General features: G+C 37.5%; 1 protein-coding gene, 2 long non-coding RNA genes and 1 pseudogene across 3 annotated transcripts; 3 read left to right on the forward strand and 1 right to left on the reverse strand.

The window, feature by feature from the left end:
* The window catches only part of LOC147516249 (putative L-ascorbate peroxidase 6, chloroplastic/mitochondrial), a 29967-nt pseudogene continuing 5785 nt past the window's right edge, over nt 1-24182 (forward strand).
* LOC147516250 (uncharacterized) lies at nt 10651-13155 on the reverse strand. Its single transcript, XM_086594564.1, has 3 exons — nt 12762-13155; nt 11161-12650; nt 10651-11079 (listed from the first exon to the last, which is right to left on the reverse strand). Exons 1-2 carry the CDS (start codon nt 13050-13052, stop codon nt 12336-12338), a joined length of 606 nt encoding a protein of 201 aa, XP_086450690.1. The 5' UTR covers nt 13053-13155; the 3' UTR covers nt 10651-11079; nt 11161-12335.
* On the forward strand, nt 14002-14421 carry LOC147516251 (uncharacterized). The gene is made up of 3 exons (XR_015213617.1): nt 14002-14069; nt 14169-14232; nt 14376-14421. It is a non-coding gene; the product is annotated as an uncharacterized LOC147516251 (long non-coding RNA).
* LOC147516252 (uncharacterized) lies at nt 19034-19733 on the forward strand. Its single transcript, XR_015213618.1, has 3 exons — nt 19034-19137; nt 19417-19551; nt 19639-19733. It is a non-coding gene; the product is annotated as an uncharacterized LOC147516252 (long non-coding RNA).

A 24182-nucleotide genomic window follows, 5' to 3' on the forward strand; every position in this document is an offset into this window, starting at 1 on the left:
ATGTCTAGTTTCACTTCTTCTTCAAGCATTACACTAACCGTTCCAATGTCTCCGTTCTTCTTCTTCTTCTTTATTCCTCCAATCACCCGAGGTTGGTTATTACAATCTTACCTCTCATTTCCACTTCTCTTTATTTCTCAGTTTCAAGTACTGACTGTTTTGGTTTGTTTTGCAGACGCTTCAGAGAAGAAGATCACTGACTCATTCAGCTGGTGGTGGTGGAGCTGTTGTGAGACTTTCTTTGCATCAAATCCTAATAAGTTTAAAAGTGCCAGAAAAGATATCAAGGAGCTTCTCAAGTCAACATTTTCACACCCCATCATGCTACTTCCAACTCTTTACTTGTTTCTTTTCTTTGTTTTAGTTTTGATTGGAATTTAATTTTGAATACTATATTGTGATTTTAGGAATTTTAACTAGTGATTTATATTGCGGCATGTATGCATTTGGGATTGTCGAGAAACTGCCTTATAAGATGGATGGTCTTCATCCCTTTTTGGTGTTATACAAAAATTTCTGATTTCAAGATTTTATGTTTAAATTTGGTATGCTGCATTACATTTAATTGCAATACCCAGAATTGTTTACTAAGTGGAGATTGGAATGTTGAATGTCACTCAAATGAATCTGCATATCGAAATCTAGTCCAATTTGTAATATTATTATATTAACACTTGGTTGTGGTTGTAGAATATCTCGTATGGCAGTTATGTTTATTTCAAATATTGTTTGAAGTAGACCTAAAATTGTTTTTTAGTGTTTTTGTGCACCCAATGGTGTTGATGCATGTATTTAATGTAAGTAGCACAGCTGGTCCGGCCTTGGGTTTGCTCTCCAGTGGTCACTAGTTTGATTCCCCTCAGGGCCATTGGCGAGGCAGTACTCTGTCGAATTTTCAACCAGGGCCCCGGGATTAGTCGAAGTGTGCGTAAGATGACCCGGACACTCGGTTAGCAAAAACAAAATGCATGTATTTAATGTAAGTAGATAACCATAAAAATGGTACACACATAGTGCTCCAAACTTGTGTATGGTGTTTTTTAATACATCTTTTAGTTGTAACGAATATTTCTAAGCTTACAATATTTCTATAGATTCCACACAACACAATGTACCTACAGTTGTTGATATTTACCTTTTTGTAAATGTTCTGTGGTTCTAAAAAGGAAGTTTCATTATGCTATTTAAATCTAAAAAGACATCTATTTGCAAGTGGCTACTATCTTCAAAGATTGCTCAACGTATATTGGGCTCTTTACGTAGCCTTTAGACGTAACATCTTGTTATATCTCTGTCTAAATGTTAGGATCATACCATTGCACTCGAGAAAGTAGTATGGAAGGTTATAGGCTTATAGCTGTTTTACATGTTTATTTACAGAGACCTTTATTGTATAGACTACGCATATCAATACATCGATCGGAAAAGTGAAGAGTTTGTTTTAGTTAATTATGAGCCTGTGTTAATACATAATAGGTTCGCTTAGGATGGCATGATGCTGGTACCTATGATAAAACTGTTGAAGAGTGGCCAAGAAGGTGGAGCCATTAGGAGTTTGAGAAATAGAATTGAAACATGCAGCTAATGCTGGTAACAGTTCTTATCTATGCAAAGCCTTAGCCTTATCTTTGGTGATTATGTGGCTTACTCAGCTTTTATCATAGGTCTTGTAAATGCATTAAAGCTTCCTCAACCTATCAAGGAAAATTATTTAGGTGTCACTTACGCAGACTTATTTCAGTTGGCCAGTGCTACGGCTGTGTAGGTCTTTCCTAAAATATTCTTTTTTTGTTTACTTATCCTTTTGATTAAAGAGCGTGCATTATGTTGAAAGTAAAGAATATATGCTGACACTATTGGAATCAACAAAAGTAGTTGTATGCTTCTAATTGCTTGGCAACCTTGCTTATAAAAACAAGTCATTGATAACTCTCAGGAGGCTGGAGGCCCCAAAATTCCCATGAAGTATGGAAGAGTGGATATTTCTGGACCTGATTAGTGCCCATAAGAAGGGAGGCTTCCAAGTAATTTGTTGTGCGTATTTCGGGAATATTTGCTTGTTAGATGATGATAATAGAGGGTTCCTGCTTCTGAAGTTTCTTTTAAAGTAACCATTGACATATGCAATAGTATACAAGTTTATGTGTCCGTTAGTTTCAGAAAAAGCTCTTAAACTTTGGGCTTTGGAGCATCCTACTCAAGACCAATTGGAAACGAAACGAGTGGAGAGTCCCCAGAATCATAACCTATATATATTATGACTTCTTTTATTTACTTAATCATATACTAGAGACATACTACCTGTGACAAGTATTGTATTCTTCTCAATCGGCTTCTCAAGCAGAGAAGAACCTAGTTTGATTTGATAAGGGTTTGTTAAAGACATGAAATCCTTATCTTAAATCCTATGTTAAGAATTTGCTAATTTATTTTATCATAGCAACTTCTCACCTTTGAAATTGCCATCAGTTGGTTATTTTGATAATAAATAGTAATCTGTTTATTTTGATATTTTCCAACACTTCATTTGGATCCATCACTATTCCGTATTAATATACTATGAACCTGACATGTGGAGCTTTGTTTTGTTTGAGATGCGAGGCCTCCTTCGCCTGCTGGCCATGTACGTGATGTCTTCTATATTATGGGATTGAGTGACAAGGTTATACTCATCATGATACCTAAATATTCTCACTCTCTCACTACACCAAAATTTAAGAATTAGGACACACTCTTGGGACTATATACCCCGTCTCTAATTAGGAACAATAATTACTGTCTTAAATTGTTTAAATCCCGTCGTACTGTTTTTTTAGGTTGACTTAGGATGACTTTGGTTGACTGAACGACATTAGTTTTCGTCCCAAATCAGAGACTAGACATTGCACGATTTTCCAGTTCGGTGACCGTCGTAGATGATTTTCAGAGAGAAAGTGATTCACTTGTCTTTTTCGCGCTCAACATTTCGTGAATATTTGACTACCCCGCCCATTATTTCTTTCTTTCACTAACCCTAGTATAAGAAGAAAGTGAGGATTTGGTGGGAGGGCTCTGACAGTAAATCTTTGGTGGTAGTGGTTTGAGTGTTTGATAGTAAGAGCTTCAAATCTCTCTCAAAATCAGCAAGAGTTTCATCTCTCTCTCAAGTTTTGGTAACCCACACACACACTCTCTCTCGTCAATTTTCGTTTTTGTTAGAGCCCCAATTTCTAGTTAAGGGCTGTGCAAATTTCTTAAATTTTCGGCTTTATTGTGTTTTTATTATTGTCTAGGATTTCTTCATCCCTTCAAATGTAAAAGCTTATGTCTTTGTTGTGTATTTTTATGTAATTTTATTATCTGACCTAATTAAATTGTCATGGATTTTGTTAGAAAAATAATTAAATGTTAACTATCTCATTTTTTTGCTAGGTTATGGAAAATGAGGAGCAGCGTTGCTTTAGAGCATCTTTAGCAGTGATATCAACCTAGCATTAAACGTGTTTTTTCAACTTCAGGAGAACTACATGTTGATGAAAACACCAAACCAAACACCAAATCGACCAATATTTGGTTCCAGGTTTGGTATTGTATCAAATCACCCACGCGGTTTTGCCAAAACCGCGTGGGCTTGGGCTTCAATGGGCGCGGTTTTGCCAAAACCACGTGTGTTTTTTCTGAAAATTAGAACTGTGGTACATAGAACTTGAAAATTTATGAGTTGTGCATAGAAGTTAAAAAATTAACATTTGTGCAATTGAAGAAATTAAGAATTGTAATTCAAAATCGAAAAAATTAAAGAAATTAAAAACCTATGATTATGATTATGCAGTCCAAAATCTATGATTATGATATAATCATATAATATCCAAAATAATCCAAAACCTATCATATTACATCAAATTTATTTAGCTCTCTTCTTACGCCCCTTACCACTCGATCCCTCTCATCTCTCTATTTGGACGTTCCAAAGCTGCTCCTCTAAGTTCCTAATCTGAGATCGATGATCTTCTCGTCAAGACGGAGGTTAACTACTTCAAAGATGAAGTTCCTCATATCCACGATGTTCTGCGCGTGTACACTTGCGCATATCCTCATACGCTTTCGAAGTCTCGTCATACGACGCTAGGATTGTCGATATGTCCGAGAATATGCCTCCTCTCTTTCTTGGCTATAATGATACTGGGGCAGTCCTCATCCCATCAAACATAAGAACCTGGTTCTCATATCTTTCCCGAACCTCAGCCTGAAAATCCAAGAAAATATAGTGTGAGTACATATTATATATATAATGCAGAAGATAAATAAAACAATTAAACTCACCATGGTATACTGATCAATATGCGGCTCTAACTCAGAGAAACGAGCATGAGGCACCTCAGGAATGGAAATATAAGTAGGCTCTCCATCAGGTCCACACACGGCAAACATCTGAGGATTACTGACAGACACAGGAGCTGGCTAATATGCATTCAGAGGTTGTGGGTTGTAAACAGGCTGTGGCAGATGAGGAATACGTAACTCACGTCTCATCCCTTCCAGGCCCACAAACTTCGAAGTTGCTAGCCCGACCAACAGAGGCAACAAATGATCCATGGAGACACGGTTCCACCATCTATAATCTTCGACGCCAGCCCCGCTTCAACAACAAAAGAAGACGATCGGCCAAGGACCACCACTGGCATGAACTTAATGAACTTGAATTCTACCCCACGACTTTGCATCACTAACATCGGCATGGGAGCACATGGAACTCCATAACGTCCGGTCATCTGCCTCCAACATCGCCGCCACAAGCATTCAAACCGATCCACGTCGCGGTAAAACAACTCGTGGACGTGACAACACACAAGCATGTTGTGCAATTTGGATCGTCAAAGGCAAGTAGACAAACGCCAAGGTCTCCACTTTCGATAGATGACAATGATCTAATATCAACTGAGCACGAGCCATACAGATATTATTCCTAATCTGCCCTCACATTACGAGTCAAGTGAGGCCCTGACCAACTAGCAAATCTAGGGCGAGTATCAGCAATCATGTCTATGTTAAGACAAAGACATCGAAAGTACTCATAAAACCAAATCTCTAAAAGTCCCGTGAATCCTGCAATCTGAGGACTTCTACTTCCGAATGTCTTTGAAGCTTTATCTAACGCCGATATCAATGTGGCATATACTGAGCTACCCATGTCATAATCTCTCATAGTATGCAAATCAGATACATAAGCATAATATCCCAGTCGTACCGTAGAATGACCATTGGAAAACAAAACATGCCCAATAAAAAACATCAAAAAGCCCTAACATCTTGACAAGACCCTCACTACCCGGTAGAAGAGCGGTCAAAGCTAACTCCGCTCGTGTATCGATGCGGGATGCAAGGGTTCCATATATGCAATCTTAATATGAGATAGCTTAATCCCCGGAAGAATCATAAGCATCCGCACCCAAACGAGGAAAACTCACAAGCATACTATCCATATTCTCATAATTTGTATGAAAAGGTATCGGTTGGCCTATACCGATACTCAACCCATAAATCATAGTGAAGTCTAGTGGTGTGAACCCTAACTCCGCACAAAGAAAATGAAATGTATGAGTTCTACTCCACCATCTTTCTACTAAAGCTATGACCACTGCGTAATCAACCTTCTCATAATCCGTATCAATCAAAATACCCAAAGGTGTATACAAAATACTATCTCTAATATGTACAAACTCATCCTAACTCCTAATAACCTTCCACCACTCTCTAACACCAAGTAAAGCCGGTCTAACTCGGTAGTCAACAACATGCTGATATTATAAAAAAAAAATGCATATAAGATAAATAATTAATTGGTCCAACTCAACTAATTAATATTTAAAATATTTAATCAAAATTAATTAATTACCTGAGTATTAGCCACTGCACTCGACACGTGTTTTGTATCACGTGTAGAAGACACAACTTCCATATCAAGTGCTTCTCCAGGTGCAAATTGTCAATCAAAGTCGTTCATCTGATACTCCAGTATATAGGGATGTCTATCAGCCGGCGCGACATCCTCGGATTCTTCTTCCCCACTGTCTTCTCCCCCACCGTATTCTACTTCCTCATCGCCAATGTCGTCTGTGTACTGCCAATCATCACCGTCAAAAGGTTTAAAAGAATCCATATCAAATTTTAAGAGTTTAGGTAGGTTTTTGTTTTTTTTTTAACTAAAGAGAGAATTTTATAATTGTGAGAAGAGGTGAAAGTGACTGAACCGCGTGGCTTTGGAGCTGTATATATAGACGTAGCACGCGGCTTTGAGAACACCGCGCGGTTTTGCCAAAACCGCGTGGGCTTGGGCCTGTCAGTTGGGTTTTAGTGGCGCGGTTTTGGCAAAACCGCGTAGTTGCTTGGTGTTTTTTTGGTGTTGCTCCTAAAGTTGCTTGGTGTTTTTTTGGTTTGGTGTTTGGTTTGGTTCAAAATTTTGGTGTTTTTTTGGTTGCTCTGCTAAAGATGCTCTTACACTTAATTCTTCATGTATGGGTTTTAAAGGTGCGTCCTTTCTTCTCCATCAATTTTTGTAATCAGTTATTTGTTACAAGCTTTTTTTATTTTTTTTTAGCGTATGTTTTAGTTTGGTGGTTGTTTTTTGTGTACATATTTAATTTATGGGTTAGGGTGTAATGAATTGATGACCAAAAATATGTTCTTTTTTCTATTTTTTTGTAAGTTAATGCTCTGCTATTAATATGATTTGGTGTTATTTTGGGGTGTTTGGGATTACACCTGATTTCGTGAAGATTTGTATCATTTGATTAAGAAGGTGGTTGTAATTTGAAAACATTTGGAGAGGAACAGGAAGGATAATGACAGCAAGTTTTACTGCTTGCACCTGATTTGTTTCAACTTACTTGTTATTACAAGAGAACTAAAAGGCTTCCTCTTGTCTAGAAATAGAGAGTGGGCTAGTTGTTCTTCTCATGCATAAGTTCTTATTTAAGACATTTGTATGTTTTTCTACCTAACAAATTTTCACGAAGACTTAAATCTACCAAAAAAATCATAAGTAAAACCCATTATCAAATGGATTGGCATCAATGTGCCTTCTGAGTATGCTAACCTTCTCGGAAACAACGAAACATGTCCGAGATGGGTAATGTGGGTTCTTACTCCCTGTATATGATTTAACATCGCCTGTTTCATTTTTATGACGACATTGTACTTTTACATATTTAAGTTATATATATGCATATTTCCTCCCCTTGCATGAGTTACTATTGTTGTGTAATTCTTCTTCTATGATTATAGTTGTGTGGAGGCTCACTGTTTGGCTCCTGGTTATTCCTCGAATATGCCCATTTGATAATTGTGTCACTACACCATAACTGCATTTTTGTGACAGAGGCTTTTGAGGTTTTGTGATGCCGAAATGGCATCAGAAATTTTGTGACGGCAATTAGGCATCAGTATTCAGTTTTTAGCGTCACAATAAATCAAAAGGTTATTTTATTTTTTAAAGAAAATTCTATAAAAAATTAGTGACAGCATATAGGCGTGAAAGGTATAAGGATTTTAGCTAATAAAAAATTGAAATCAGCTCACGTGTTCTTCACAGGTGTCAAACTTGAAAGACATCGAGTTTTTTCTCGATCTCAACTCTCTAAAAGAGTGAAACCCTCCACCCAATTCGCATCAGATTCAGAAACGATAACCATCTGTGTGAGAACCCCACTCTCTCTACTCTCTTTGATCAAAACAAATCATCTAACCACATCCTCTCCTCTCTTTCTCATATCTTCAAACCCCATTTCTATCGCTCTTGCCACTTCGATTGAATTTTAGTTTTTCCAAATTTCAAATTATTATTATTATTATTATTTCAAGGTTGCGTTGTTTTCACGGAGCGAAGAAGCCGCCTTCTATAAATAAATATAGTTTGTATCTTGAGTCGATTTGAAAACAAAAGAATAATAATGAGGAAAGCAAGGGGGGCGAAAAGGAAAGCAGCAGCAGTAGTAGTGGGTAGGGGTGGTCATCGAGTCGAGCGAGCCGAGTATTGGCATGCTCAGATTCGGCTCGTGAGTTTTCGAGTCGAGTTCGAGCCGAGCTCAAACTCAAGGTCGAGCTCCACTTTGTGTTAAAACTCGACTCATTTTGAATTACAATTAGCTCGAGCTGCTCGACTCGTTTTACAAAACGAGCTCGAGTGAAGCTCGAGCTCGAGACTCGTAGCTTGTGAGCTTGCAATCCTTGCATCTAGAAACAGTGGCATATCCGCATATATACTCAAAATTGTTGAATAAACCCCATTTTTGTATGATTTAAGTACAAAAGTTTCAAAAAAAACATCACATTTCAGTTTTCACAATGTAGGAAGCGCAGAATAAACCCTAATTCCCAAAAATATCCCTCCCTCCTTTAAATACCTTTCTTCTTCCCTTCCTGGAAACAACTGAGAGCGAGATAAAGAAAAGAGAGAGCAGGTAAGGCAACTACTCGAAAACTCCGCAACCCCTTAACGGGTTCGGTTCGGAAGTTAACTTCAAACCCATGTCTGAATCTCAACGTGCTCAACCACCTTTATACAAATAGCATTCTTTATCATCCGACACGTATCGAGATGAAGCATGGTTAAGAAGAAGACAAAATAGCAAAAATAGAAGAAGCAAAAGTGTTACAGATGATGATCTAGATGAACTTAAAGCATGTATGGAGTTGGTTTCAGATTTGATTCACCAGATTTAGATCGGAAGTTATCTGATACTTTTCCAGCTTTAGAGCATCTCTAGGTGGACGTATCCGTGGTCGCATTCTTCAAATTTGAAGAAATGCGTCGGAATTTCCCGGAATTCCAACTCTAGGTGGTCGCATTCGTGGTCACATCACCTGCTTGTTCGCATTCTTGTTCGCAAATTTGGCAATTTGGATGCGGATGCGGAGCGACAATAGTAATGTCGCGCGCCATTACTAATGTCGTGCCACTTTTTTGACTTTGACCACAACCAAGGCGCGCCATTACCACTGTCGCGCGCCACTCCTAATGTCGCGTGCTCCAACGGGCAAAAAATGGCCTGATTTCTACCTTCTATATCTACACTCATCTCCTTCTTCATTTTACACACACTCAACTCAAACATTTGTATCAAACAACTCAACCATTTCACATCAATCCTTAACAAACAACACACACATTGCGAAAAAATGGATCATGAAGTATATGAGATATTTCCGCTTCAGTCTTCATCTTCATCTTCATCGTCGTCTTCTTCTTCATCTCCTCCAGCGGAAGACTCGGTAGATAGTCTTAATGAAGAATTTGTTAACGCCATGCCCCTTATGAAACACACTTTGGCTGTACTTGCACAAGCACAAGTACATGCTCCGAAGGCACCACATGGTGGCTCATCAAAGAAGGGTCGAAAAATTAAACATAGAAAATATGCTCTGACTTTGGAAATCTTGAAGAACAACTGCTTCGTCGATCGTCCTGTCTTTCCGAAAGAGGATTTCAAACGGCGCTTTCGTATGAAAAAATCTTTATTTCTTCACATCTTCAACGATATTCAGACTCATTTTAAGTTTTTTCAGCCTAAAGTTAACAATGCTGGTAAACCTGGTATAGATCCTCTAGTCAAGGTGGCTGCAGCTTTGCGTATTCTTGGTTATGGCACGGTGTCTGATCAACTTGACGATCAATTATACATTTATGAGCAAAGTAGAAACCAGGCGTTGAGGCATTTTTGTGATACAATTATCAAATTGTACGGTTCAGTCTACTTGCGAAGGCCAAATATTGCAGATACAGAACGCTTGCTTGCACATTCTGCCACACGTGGATGGCCGGGTATGTTGGGAAGCATTGATTGTATGCATTGGGAATGGCATAATTGTCCAACTGGATGGCAAGGTGCTTACAGTGGTCGTTCTGGAAAACCATCTGTTATTCTCGAAGCTGTTGCAACCGAAGACCTGTGGATATGACATTCTTTCTTTGGGATGCCAGGGTCACACAATGACATCAACGTGTTGGACAACTCGCCGGTATTTGAGCACGTGATCAATGGTACTTCTCCACCTGTTTCTTTTGATGTAAATCAGCATAGCTATAATATGGGTTATTATTTAGCTGATGGTATCTATCCTGACTATGCGGCATTTATACAAACAATTTCAAACCCTAATGCTCTTAAGACGAAGTGGTTCGCAACGATGCAAGAAGCTGCAAGAAAAGATATTGAAAGAGCTTTTGGGGTTTTGCAAGCTAAATTTGGTATTTTGGCAAAAGCTTGCAAATTATGGCATGTGGAGACAATGGGTACTGTTATGAGAGCATGTATCATATTGCACAATATGGTAATCGGAGCTAAGAATAAAAATTATGAAATGGGGAGGTACATTCTTGATCCAGAAGGGCAACCACAGATCCCACCTACTCGGGAACACTACATTGAAGGGACTCTACGAGTTCAATCAAAGACTATGCATGATAGACTTAAAAGCGACCTTGTCGAGCATCTATGGAGCATTAGGGGTGACCGACATTAATTGTTGTAATAATGTATTAGTTATCTTTTATTTATTTATTATATAATTAGAGTAACTCTAGTAGTATGTAATAAGGGTGATATGTAATAGTTATCTTTTATTTATTTATTTTTATTTTATGTGTTTGCAATCATGTATTAGTTGTCGTTCTATTAATAAAAATTGTAATTCATTTGCTAAATCAAATGAAGTAAATTCTAAATCACACAACATAATAATAACCACACAACATAATAATAATCACACACCATATCAAAATGATCAAATGAACAATTCTAAATCACACGACATAATAATAATCGTTATACAACAACCTCCTAGACTATCCTACATACGCCTCCTCTGCCGTGAACTCCTCCTCGACTGTCCTTGTGCTGAACTCTCCGTCTGTCCATGCTGTGATGAACTCACCCTTGTGCGATCAATCTAAGCCTGTAACTCATCAATCTGGCGTTGCAAATCGTCATAATCCACATGAGCCTGGGAAAGAAGTCTCTCTCTCAACATCAGAAGCGAATACCGAGGGCGCAAGCCATCATTTACACGAATGCTTGTCTCATATCTCATGCGTAGGTCATCCTGAAATAATTATTCATTAATAATTTATGACATTTTCATAATAAACCAAAATAATAAAACAAAACCAATAAAAATAATTACCAGAGATAGATGTCCAAGGTCAGGCTCTAACTGTACGACGCGAGTGGCATCAATAGAAGAAATGGGCTGGTAAATTGTTTGGCCACTCGGATCGCTCAAACTGAAAACCCAAGGCCACTCTGACTGAGGGGGATCTGGCGCTAGAACAAATGTGTGCACAGTCCAGTGAAACGCGTCTACCGTGACGGCCGGGCAATCTGAATTCACGTCGACACCCAAATTGCTAAATCAGATGAATGTTGCCTCAGACGACCTACTACGGGGAGCAAATGACCAATAGACACCCTAAACCAGTAACGGTAGTACTGCTCATAAGTCTACAATGTAACTAGGTCAGAAGCCTGTAGCCAAGTCCAATGCACGTTACTCTCGGTGACTTGCTCTAAGGTCATGTCCTTAGCCTCTGATACATGGGTAGGCGGATCAGGAGGGATACCAAAGTATGGTGTGAGCTGTCTGTAACATCTATCCCCTAAATACCACTCCATATCACTCCCACAAGTGAATACCATCCTCCTATGAGAAATGAACAATGCATATCTACAGTCATTCGCGCCGATGTGCACAGATGTCCTCCAAGGCCTCCAAACAATAGAAGCCTGTGTGCTAAGCTCGATTTGGGTTCGGACAGAAGTTATGTTATGACTGATCTCACTGGTCAGACGCGCTCGACAAGGTCCGTGCCAAGCCCTGAGCCTAGGCCTCTCATCGGTATACTCTGTGAGGATAGGATTTGCAGCACGGAAATACTCATAAAACCATACCTCTAAGAGAATGACAAACCCTCCCATCTGGGGACTACTGACAACACCAGTATGTCGAGACGCCCTATCTAAACAACGCAACAAATGACAGTATATGGCTCCACCAAAATCAATACCGCCCAACTCATGCAAGTGCTCAAAGTTAGCTAGAAATCCCAAGTTAATCGTGGAATGGCCAGAAGGAAAAAAGAAGACACCCATCAAATACATACAGAAAGCTCTTACATACTCATCAACATGTGTTTGACCATCATCGGAATCAAGTGACAAATAATCTATCAAAAACTGCAATCCTGAATCAGTAGTCAACGGTTTAATGTATGCAGCCTTGATACCAGAAATCCTAACACCAGCACTGTCATATGACTCCTCGGTCAGACAAGGGAAGAAAGTCATCATTTGGGCACAACTCTAGAATTCAGTGCTACATCTCAACGGATTACCTAATCCTATACTCAAACCAGATATCATGCAAAAATCTAATGGAGTAAAGCCCAACTCTCCCTGAGGGAAGTGAAAAGTATGTGTACTATCCCACCATCTCTCAACTAAACCATTAATAACTTCCTGAATGTCAGTCTTATTGTAAGGGATGTCAACTAGATGAGCAAAGGGAGTCGCTAAAATTGCATCTCTAACATGGTCAAGTGCACCGACTTTCTTAATATCATCCCACCACGTCCTAAGCGCACGTGGAGTGCACCGAACCCGATATATAACACATCTCTGATGTATGCAAAATGAAACTAAAATTAAAAAAATAAAAATAAAAATATACGTATTGAACTACTAAAATTAACTACTACTACTACTAATTTATGAAATTAAAATACATACCTGTTGTTCAAGAACAACTCTTGAGACATGCCTATCATGAAACCTCTTAGACACCGGCCTAAGATGGCTGAAATCAATAGCCTCCGTAGGAAATTCAAAATCGACTTGCTGATATTGAAGCAGCAATGGATCGTCAGCCTCAGCTCCTTGATTTCCAGCTCCGGAAGTGGTTGGTTCATCATCTAGATTACCACTGAGATTATCCCAAACATATGCACTGTTTTCTTCTTCCTCACCGCCACCACTCCATTGTGTTTGGTTATTATAGACGGATTCGTCGTCGGAACTCATTTTTTTCCTACTAACTAGAGTGACTGAGTTGAAAAAAAATTTGTAAAATGACAAAAGTCCGACTGTCGCGCGACATTAAATAAAACATAGCACGCGACATTAGAATTGGCTACGACGTTGATATTGGCGCGCAATTTATGTCGTCGCAGGTGGGTCCCCAATGAATTTTGTGACCACGAATTTGCGACCACCTAGAGTTGGTCGAAATTTGCTATCAGATTCTGTGGTAGCATTCTTCAAATTTGAAGAGTATGCTACCACCACCTAGATGCTCTTAGAGTTTTACTTTGCTATTAGCACACAGTATAATAACATTGTGTCTAAAATCCCATCCCCATGCCATTTTTACCTTGTGGGTTCATAAATATTACATTTCAGTTTACCTTGTGGTTTAATATATTTATGGGCCTGGGTAATTTTTTGGATCATATATTATATATAGGAAAAAAAAAATTAAACTCGTACTCGAACTCGAAACGAGCCTAAAACTAAGCTCATATTTTTTCATGAGCGAGCACGAGCCGAACACCGAGTCTCATGAGGGCTAACTATTGGTAGAGAATAATAATAAGAAGAAGGTTAAGGTGGCTGAACAAGATCCACCAGAAGAACAAGCTGGTCCAAGTAGACGTAAGCGTGTTAAGGCTCCTACTACTCCCGACGAATTCTTCCAAGAGAAACATAACATGGTATAATAATTTTCTTCAATATTCAATTTTATTGACTGTAATTAGGGTTTTTTTAAGTGTTTCTCTTGGAAATGTGAGATGTTTCAGATTCACAAATACCCACGTTTTTATATTGAAATTCATCTAATCAAAGCCTCGGTTTTCATTTTGCAGGAAGATTTATGGAGAGCTGTTTTCCCTGTTGGAACTGAAGTTCGCTTTTGTTTCGTTAAATTTTTCGTCTGTTTATTTATTATTATAGCAAAAAACTTGTTATTATGTAATTTTAATGCAGTGGGATCAGTTTGATATGGTCTATCAGTTCAATTGGAACTTTTCAAATTTAGAAGTGAGTATGAAAATTCCTTATATATTTTTTTGTTGGATTAGTTTCTATTATTTATTTTTCCTTAATAACTTAATGCTAATAAAAACATATTTTGTTCAGAATGCCTTTGAAGAGAATGGAGTGCTTCATGGCAACAAAGTTTATATTTTCAGTTTTACTGAGCGTAAGTTTTCATGTCTTTCCGGATCTACTTGGGTTATGTCTCAACTTATCTATATGCATTTTTAATATGCACATCGATATCTATCTATCGTAAATACCTTCATTATTATATCATACTAATGGTCTCCCGTTTCTGTTTTTCAGCTCAATTGGTACCTGTGAACGGTGAAAATAAAGTAATATGCATCCCGTTTTTGTTTTTCAGCTCAATTGGTACCTGTGAATGGTGAATATAAAGTAATATGCATCCCTGTGGTGGTGGCAGTAAGTTCCCTTTGCAAACATTCTTTTTATGGACATCATTGAGTTAACTCCTCATTTTGAAACTGTGAATGTTTTATTGGACAATTACTGTTTGCGGTTTTCTCTTTTGTTGCTTATAATAGACTTTCGGAAATTGTGATGGGACTGGTATTACTTGTGGTCAAATTTGGATAAGATCATTGCGGAATTACTAGTGAAACGCTTATAATTTCTAATACAAACGGGTAAACTTATAATAGTAAAGATGCGCTTAAAATAGTATTATGTGTTTCTTTTTTGGCATTAAAGAACAACTCAAATGATTTTTGATAATGAATATGGAAATAAATTGTTGAATGGGGAAATAAATCAGGCAACTTGATATATGCTTATGAATAAACTTATAAGTCCGGAGATGATTTAATCGTTAGTATGTAGCTTGTAAGTATTTGCATACTCATAAATGCATTTATAAGACCTAAAATGAAAAAAGAGGGAGGTAAATGAAAAAAGAGGGAGGTGGCATTTACTGATAAGTATTGGCCTTTTCACTTATAAAGACTGGAATATATTTTGTCTTCAAAATTCCAATGTCTGTTTTCTTGTTTGTTTTGACGTTAGATCTCTATAGCTTAAGCAAGCTGAAGTAGAAGCTTGCAAAATGATTTATCTGCAGGATCACTTCAGTACCATTTCTAACTTGGAACTGTAGACATTTAAGAGCATTAATCATCTCATTCAATATCTGCTGGACAGTCATATAGACAATAACCGTAGCTGATAACTGTTAACTTTTAACATACACTGGTTTTACATGTTCCACTCATTCAATAAATATGTAGAAGTGACGTAGTGTAGGATCACATAAAAAAGTGTTCCAGCTAATATGCGTTTTGTATCTCATGCAATGCTTCATTTACCTCTATTTGACAGATTGTGTCTCCTTTCCCACCTTCCGATAAGATCGGTATTAATTCGGTTCAAAGGGAGGCCGAGGAAATACTTCCCATGAAGAAAATGAAAATGGATTGGGTTCCATACATCCCACTAGCATATAGGTATTCTCTCCTAACTTTTTGTTGTTTTATTAGACCTTAATTATCATTTCTTGAAATTGCTATTCTATCTCTTAGCTGTTTCTGAATTGATGCGAGTTTACAATACTCTATAGTCTATCCTTCCAGTACATATATTTATATGTTGTTTCAATTGATTTTTCATACGAGGGGATAGCCAAGTGGATAGATTGAAGTCTCTGATTTGTATCTTAAGCTGCACTCAAAGAAGGTACTACGGTCTTCATTTTTCCAGCCATGGATTTTGTATTCCTGGCTATAAGTTATCAATTTAGTAATGTACATATGATTAAGATCAAGTAAGTTGACTATTTCTTGTGATATTTTATCGCTCATATGGCTCATATTTCCTAAAGTTAATTATTTGCGTTTTAAGTTCATAATCTGGTGAAGGGGAATGCTGATTTTATTGGCAAGACTGAATACTATCATAGATTGTAGTCAATGGTGTATAGACATTAATTAATGGTTTCAGGGGTCAGGAAGAGAATTTTTTCCCGACATAGAAGAAGACTTAAATGCGTCAAACATGGATGCGATACCTTCTACAACTATCATTTAAGCAATTGGCAACAGCAATTGAGTAAGTGTTTCTCCCTCTTTAGACGTCAAGTCATGTGTCCATATAATTATAAGTACGAGATTTTGCATTGTGTCTTATTGTATGTTCTGGTGTAAAGTATACTATCTTTGGTAACCGATCTCTATCAAGAAAAGAAAAGAGGGTGTCTCGAGATCCGTTGATTCTCGTAAGTTAATAGTTTCGCTTTTTCTATTTCGCGTTTGTTTGACAGATCTGCAAAGAAGTCTAATTCAATGAAAGATCTCCGGCATCATCTAGAAATTCTTCACCGTCGAGAGAGAGGGGGTTAAGTTTTTCCGCAGTTGAAATCTCTAGTGCTTCGTGGAGGAGGATAAGTCAACATCCGACTTTTCGTGATGATGACGAGCTCCTCGCTGTTAAACCGATCTTTATTTGATCCTGGTAAAGATATACTTAATGACTTTGTACAACTCCTTCGGTTTCCCTCTGTTGGTTTTCTCATCTAGTATCTGCATAATCCCTTGGTGATCTTTCACTTTCATTGTAATATCAGGATAAGGATCAGCTTCTGTAGGTGTTATTTGTCATTGCTTGTTAGTGACTGCTCCATTGTGTTTTGAATCCTATGCAAGGTAACGGAAGTTCTTCTGAGTTTGCAAGGATTTCAGATGGAGACAGATGATCCGACAAGAAGTTACATGCTGCAAGTATGTTATCAGCCAACTTATTTCAAACTCTATGAAACTCTGCATGATTTCCCCCTGTATTAGAATATAATCTCACTAATGCGTGATACAGGGATGTGCCAGGCTCTGCAAGTGTCTTGGGCAGGATATATTTCCTCCCTTACATGAGTGTTGTGATGCCTTCGTTACTTCAGTCTGTTCAACTTAAACCTGATGTCACTACCACTTCCGCAGATTCAGATCACTACACCATTTGGGTTATTTTGCAACCATTGGGATTTTTCATTACCAACACATATACATCCGTTAGGTAATTGCCAACATTTAATAACCGTTAGCAATACAAATATCCGTTGGTAAATATTGGTAAATATTATGTAATGTTTGTTGTATATTTTCTAACGCTTGTATATACGTCACAGAGTTGATAAACGAAAGGGAAGATATTTAAATTGTCAAAAACAAAAATCACTCTGCTAAAAATATAACGAAAACTTAAGCAGGATTTGTTTTTGCTCTTGCCGCTCATCTACATCACGATGCCCTAAAAAGAAATCAATAACAAGTGAAAGAAAAAGAAAATAACAGGGATAAAGAGAAAACAGTAGAGTGGTGTTGCTAGCCAAGGTTTTGATTCCTCACTGGGTAAGTCATCCTCTCTTCCTCTCTTGTTTTTCTTGTGTTCTTCCCCTTGTTCATCTTCTCTCCAGATTGATTTCGGGTTCTAATTAAAATTTTACTTCAGAGATTAAACGAGCTGTCACTGCTTTTGTCACTCGATCTGCTCAACAAGGTAACTAATTTACTCATCAATTTTAACTAGTGTTACCCCCCCCCCCCCACTAGATAGGAAATTAGGGTCTCCCCCCTAAACACACGGTCAACTTGGTTTGACCGTTAACTTTCAAGTCAAACAACTGAAAATGACATAAATGCCCCCACCTAATTAAAATTGAATATTTTCTTTTTGAAAATAATGAGGGCATTTGTGTAATTTTCAATTGTTTGACTTGAAAGTTGATAACAAACCAAGTTGACCGTTGTTTAGGGGAGACCCTAATTTCCCATCTAGTGGGGATCCTAATTGGCTCATCTAGTGGGGGTAATACTAGTTAACCCCTTTTTTTTTTTAAAAGTGAAGTTCTTGCTTATGGGTTTTGTCAAACTTTCGATTTTGAGATAAAAGAATCATCTTTTATATAAAAGGTACTTGTTTTTATTAGATTTGTTTACTCTCATGTGTTGTGACTTGATTTACTCAGTGTTAATGTTAGATCGATGTTTTATCTAACACTATTAATGGTTCATAGTGTTATTTTTGAAACTTAAATGCAATATCTGATTTGTTTTAATATTTTGTCTTATTTTACAATTAGCAGTAGTACCCCTTTGGTTTGTTCATGTCAAATTTATTAATACAATGAAAGTGAACCATCTTTGTGGTCGAGTCCAGAACTCGTCTCTCTCTCTCTCTCTGTGTGCGTGTTGCGTGTATGTCTGTGTGTTTGTTTCATTCCCCTTTTGTTTTTGAAATGCTAGTTATTATGATATATTATATTTGATTGAAAAGTCCAACTTTGTTCACCAGCACAGTAACCATGCACTCTGTGCATTTTCATTTGTCAAGTTAATGACTGAAATGAAAAGCTTGGGTGACTCTGTTGAACTTCTGAAACCTCCCAACCTTCAATAAAAATGTACTCTGTATGTTACACTTTGTGTTCATAGACCTCATCGACGAGTTAGGGAATTCAAAATTACACTCATTTTTTGTTAGATGGGAAGTTTTTGTCTACCTTTGCACTTGCTCGATCAATTTCCTTTGGAGATTTTCGCTTAAAATCCCATCATTCTTGAGAGGAATATTTATATGCTTCTTGTCTCTTGAAAATCCTGCAATTGAAGGTGATTTAGCCAAGTCAATGATTTCTTTGTAGAAGGGAAGACAACATAAATTAACACTACCAAATAATGTAGCCGTGTACCCTGTCGTCTGATCCGGAGTTAACGAAACTCTGAAGTTTTCTCAATTGCAGTAGTACCCCTCTGGTCTCACTTAATGTGTAAAGTTTTAACTGTTAAGTATTACAGGAAAAAAAAGAAGAAAACCTCATTTTTTTTGTGTGGTTACATAGTATAGTATGGGTCGAGTGTTTAAGTGTTACATGTACGTTTGCATATAATCAGATGATTGGAACTTATTTACTTATTTTGTCTTAAATTCCTTAACTATATATAAACATGTTTTATTGTAGAATGAGTGAGCAAATTCAGAAAGTTTGGATGAGCAAATTCGTCTTGAAGGCCATTCTTTTCCCCAAGATGAAGTTCTACTACAAGATATGTATTTATTACAGGTTGGCGCATATCAATCTAGGAGTGTACCATTATATATTTGTTATGGGTTTGAAGTAAATACGTAATCTGGTTCATTACCTTGTTTACTCAGTAGTTTTTACTAATAAGGTGCCAGCAACACTCTGGTAGTTGTTAGAAGATTTCCCCTAGGAAACCCATGAAGGAATGTTCCAAACCTTTCTAGGCAACAACACTCTGGTAGTCGTTACATAGCTATCCGGGCTGATGTTTGGAAATATTTTATTTCCCTTGTCTTATTAGTTCCTATTTTTTTTCAGCTTTGTAGTGAATTGGACGAGAATGCAGCGGGTGCCTTTGCTCAACTCGTCTTTTCACCTTTTGATGAATCTTTTGCTGAAAACGTAACATTGCTACCATCAGGTTTCTGTGTCATACCATTGGACCCTAAAACAGTTGAGTACCAGCCTTAAACTTCAATTTATGGTTATTTAGATTGTGATATATTTTGTGCTACGTAACATTTTTGTGTGGTACTGCAGGATGATAGTGCAGCTGCCCATACACTGGATTTGGCTTCCTCCTTGGAATCCGGTCCTAGTGGAGGACGTCTGGCTGCTGAAACCACATTGAACACAACTATAGCCTAAGGTCAGTCTTGACCATTGCATTCCAGTTAAGCTTTTGAGAACCACTATCAAGACAATTAGTGGTAGGCATGGCTCCGCAATATGTAAGGAGCATTGTGGGTTCGTTCAGAGAGTTGTGAATGCTATTTCCCCATCCAGGTGAGCTCCCAGCCAAAATCATTGCCCTGGTCTCCTAAGGTCATCACGCTTAGCATGGTGGATTTGTAGGAGCTACAGGTTTGTAATAACTTCTCACCACCACTGGATGTTTCATTGACATGCATTTGTGGTTTGGGTAATGTAGGTTCATGCGTCTAGAGTATAGAAGAGTATAGTAGCAAAGTTACTATGTAGGTTTATGTTTGACATTGTGTCAATGTAGTACTTAACTTGTTTATGCTACTCTTACCAGCCTCTTGATACCTGGAAATGATACTCATAATATGCACCATATACGTGTGTACACATTCATAGTAACTACAAATGACACAGCTACAGAAAAACTGTTAATATTTTCTAACCTTCAAATTGTGGATGAGTATGTGTTTCAAGCGGATAAAGTTCTTTGAGAAATATACTTCCTTAGAAGAGATAGAGAACGTAAGCAGGCATAGGGACAAGTGGAGCGAGGGGCCCCAGTGCATACAGCTCGCTCACCCCTCAACATTCGCAAACAATTTTTTTTCTACTATTCACATATTCACACAAACCAAAAAGCTAGCTAGTCATATCCGAAAAAAAGTGAACAGTCTCCAAAAAAGCTAACTGTGTCTGTGTAAAGTACTAAAGTACTTGGGTTAACACTTAAGTACTTAACAGTGTTGGCTTTGAAGTCGAACTTAAAACCCATGACCCATAACTGACCAAAAGACAAAATAAAAAGCAGGCACACAAACCGAAACCAAACAATTGAAACAAACAAAGAAACAAAAATATCTTACTCCAGTTTGATTTTTTATCAAAAATTGAAGCAAAACCCACTACGCCGTTACCTACTTTTCCACAGTTTTACCTTTCTCTTTATTATTTTAATTAGTTATCTATAATTTCTAAAATTTTATAGGTAAGCCTAATATTATTAAATTTCTTGTCTTATTTTTTCTCTTTTCATATTAAGTTGATTCCTAAAGTATGTTTTTTAATTTTTTTGTATTTTTTTTGTGAATTCATTAAACCACATATTTTTATTTAATTTTATTTTGTGAATATCATAATAACATTGGTAGTTTATTTTAATTAGTGCAATTTCAATTCAGTTGATTAATAGTTTATTTTAATTGTTTAAACAGATATGTTAAAGTATTTGATCAAAAGAAAGTCGTTACCCACTTAACCTACTCAACCACCTAATAAAACAAATACTGTTGCCGATGTTGAAGTAGGATCCTCCTCAAAGCAAAGTCACCAAGAAATTGAGGATGGTGGTGTTGAACAACCCACGTCAAAGCGGGTTCAATGTGAAAATCGTGAAGAACTTGACTTGTCTAGTCTTCAGGGAGACCCTGCACTGAGGAAAAAGATTTCAGATTATCATCCTAATGATCAAGACTCGGTGAGAAGAGCATATTTGCTTAGGGGTCCTTGCCAGCCTAATCATGCTTTTCCTCCAAGAACAAGAGGCAAGAGAATCCGATGCTTTTAGATTGAGTGGTATGAGGAGTTTAGTTGGTTGGAATATAGTATTCACGAGGATGCCGCATTTTGTCTATATTGTTATCTCTTTAAACCTAATAAGGGGGCACAAGGAGGTGGGGATGTTTTTTCTCACAGGGGGTTTACTAATTGGGAAAGAAAAACCAAATTAAAGGAGCACGTTGGAGGACCAAATAGTGCTCATAATATTGCTTATAGGGCAGCACAGGCTTTGTTAAATCAAGAGCATCATATCGAGACATTTCTTCACAGACAATCTGACCAAGTTCGAAGGGATTATCGAATACACCTAACTGCAATAACTGATTGCATTAGGTTTCTTTTGAGACAAGGTTTAGCTTTCCGTGGTCATGATGAATCAGATGAGTCGATCAATAAAGGTAATTTTCTTGAACTTATACGGTTTCTGAAAGATCATAACGAAGTCATGAAGAAAGTTCTTGATAATGCTTCTAAAAATCGGAAATTGACATCGCCTGATATCCAAAAAGATATTGTGAATTCGGGCCGCTGGAAACTACAAATGCTATTCTAAAAGATTATGGAAATTCATTGTTTGCTATTTTAATTGATGAAGCACGTGATATATCAATTAAGGAGCAAATGACGCTTGTTTTGCGTTATGTCGATAAGAAAGGTCAGCGGATTGAGAGATTTTTTGAGTTGTGCATGTTAATGAAACTAGTGCATTAACACTTAAAAAGGCAATCGATGAGTTGTTCTCCAAGCATGGGTTGAGCATATCTAGACTCGTGGACAAGGGTATGATGGGGCCAAAGAATATGCAAGGTGATTTGAATGGCCTAAAAGCACTTGTAATGAAGGAGAATGAGTCTGCATTTTATGTTCATTGTTTTGCCCATCAGCTTCAGTTAGCCCTTGTAGCAGTTGCAAAGAATCATGAGTCAATCGCTAACCTTTTTAGTATTCTCTCTAATGTGGTAAATACTGTTGGAGCATCATATAAGCGACGGGATATGTTGCGTGATGCAATGAAAGCTAAAGTTGTTGCAGCTTTACAAAGTGGAGAAATTTCAAGTGGCAAAGGGTTGAATCAAGAGACTAGTCTTAAACGATCTGGTGACACTCGATGGGGCTCACACTATTATACACTTCTTGGCATGATAACCACTTATGGTTCAGTAGTTGATGTGCTTGATAATGTAGCGGAAAATGGTTCAAGCTCGGAACAAAGAGGTGAGGCTTACGGATTATTAGATTCAGTGCAGTCTTTTGAATTTATCTTCAATTTGCATTTGATGAAAGCGATACTAGGAATTAGCAATGATTTGTCAAAGGCATTGCAGCGTGAAGACCAAGACATTGTCAATGCCATGACTCTTGTTAAAATAACAAAGGTACGCTTACAGGCAATGAGAGATGATGGGTGGGATAGTCTCCTGACTGAAGTTTCTTCACTATGTGTCAAACATGATGTGGTTGTTCCAAATATGGAAGAGAGGTATATGGCTCGAGGGAGGTCTCGACGAAGAGTAGAAGGAAACACCAATTTACATTACTATCGTGTTGGATTATTCTATCACTGTATTGATTTGCAAATTCAAGAGTTAAATGACCGGTTTAATGAAGCAAACACAGAATTACTTCTTTGTATGGCATGTCTTGATCCTAGTGAATCATTTGTTGCTTTCGATAAGCAAACGTTGATCCGTTTTGCCCGACTTTATCCCGATGATTTTTCAGAGATAGATCAGATGGAATTAGCGGATCAGTTTGAGAATTATATCATTGATGTGCGTTCTGATACTAAGTTTGGTGAAGTAAATGGAATTAGCGGCCTAGCCAAAAAAATGGTTGAGACGAAGAAAGACATTGTGTACCCACTTGTTTATTTGTTGATTAAGTTGGGTTTGATTTTACTGCTAACCGCGCCATCGTGGAGAGGGCATTTTCTGCTATGAATATCATAAAGAATCGTTTGCGCAATCGGATGGCAGATGAGTGGTTGAATGATTGTTTAATAACATACATTGAAAAAGAAGTTTTTGATAGCATTGATACCGAATTGATCTTACAACCCTTCCAGAAGATGAAGAAGGATGACGAAAAAGAAGGCCGCCGAGGACAACTATGAACAAATACTTGTTTAGATTTGATTTTTTTTTTCTAATACATTAATATATATAATATATTTTTTTTTTTTTTTTTGTATGCTTGGTTTTTGTCTGGCTGGCTCACCCTCACTTACTTTCCTAGCTCCGCCACTGCATAGGGACATAAGAGGCACGAGTCACGGTTGCCTACGCTTCCAACTGTTTCTCCTTATCTTATTATGACATAAACTGATAAACCTTAGCTAACTGACAAAGTCCCGGGTTTGGCCGAAATATTTAACGGACCACTATAACATGAAAAAGAATATAGAAATGACTTGACGACTGCAATAGTAAAAATGAGTATCTCATCTATAATTTCTATCGTGCAAAATGGGTGCCTGCTAAAAATTGAAGGCTCTAGATACTAATAAAAAGATTGGGTCTTTGATGCAAATAGGCAAGTTGTGCCAATTTTCTTCAAAGTGACATGTGGTCCCTTTGAACACGATTCCGTCATTTAATGAAGGATATTTAAAAGCTAGGTGATCACTTTCATTTGTTCTGATTAGGTATGATATATCTGTATGACTCTCTTACCAATAGTGAGAATAATGGTTATTCTCACAAACCTTTACCCAGTAGGGGGGTTTATTGTGGACCGAGAATTTTATAATGGTGTCTACCAACCTCACAACAGCCCAAGACACCTTACATGCAATCGACAAAGTTTTATTGCACTGTATAGTA

Source organism: Coptis chinensis, chromosome 2 (genome assembly GCF_015680905.1).
Source record: "Coptis chinensis isolate HL-2020 chromosome 2, ASM1568090v1, whole genome shotgun sequence".
In the NCBI taxonomy this organism is placed as follows: domain Eukaryota; kingdom Viridiplantae; phylum Streptophyta; class Magnoliopsida; order Ranunculales; family Ranunculaceae; genus Coptis; species Coptis chinensis.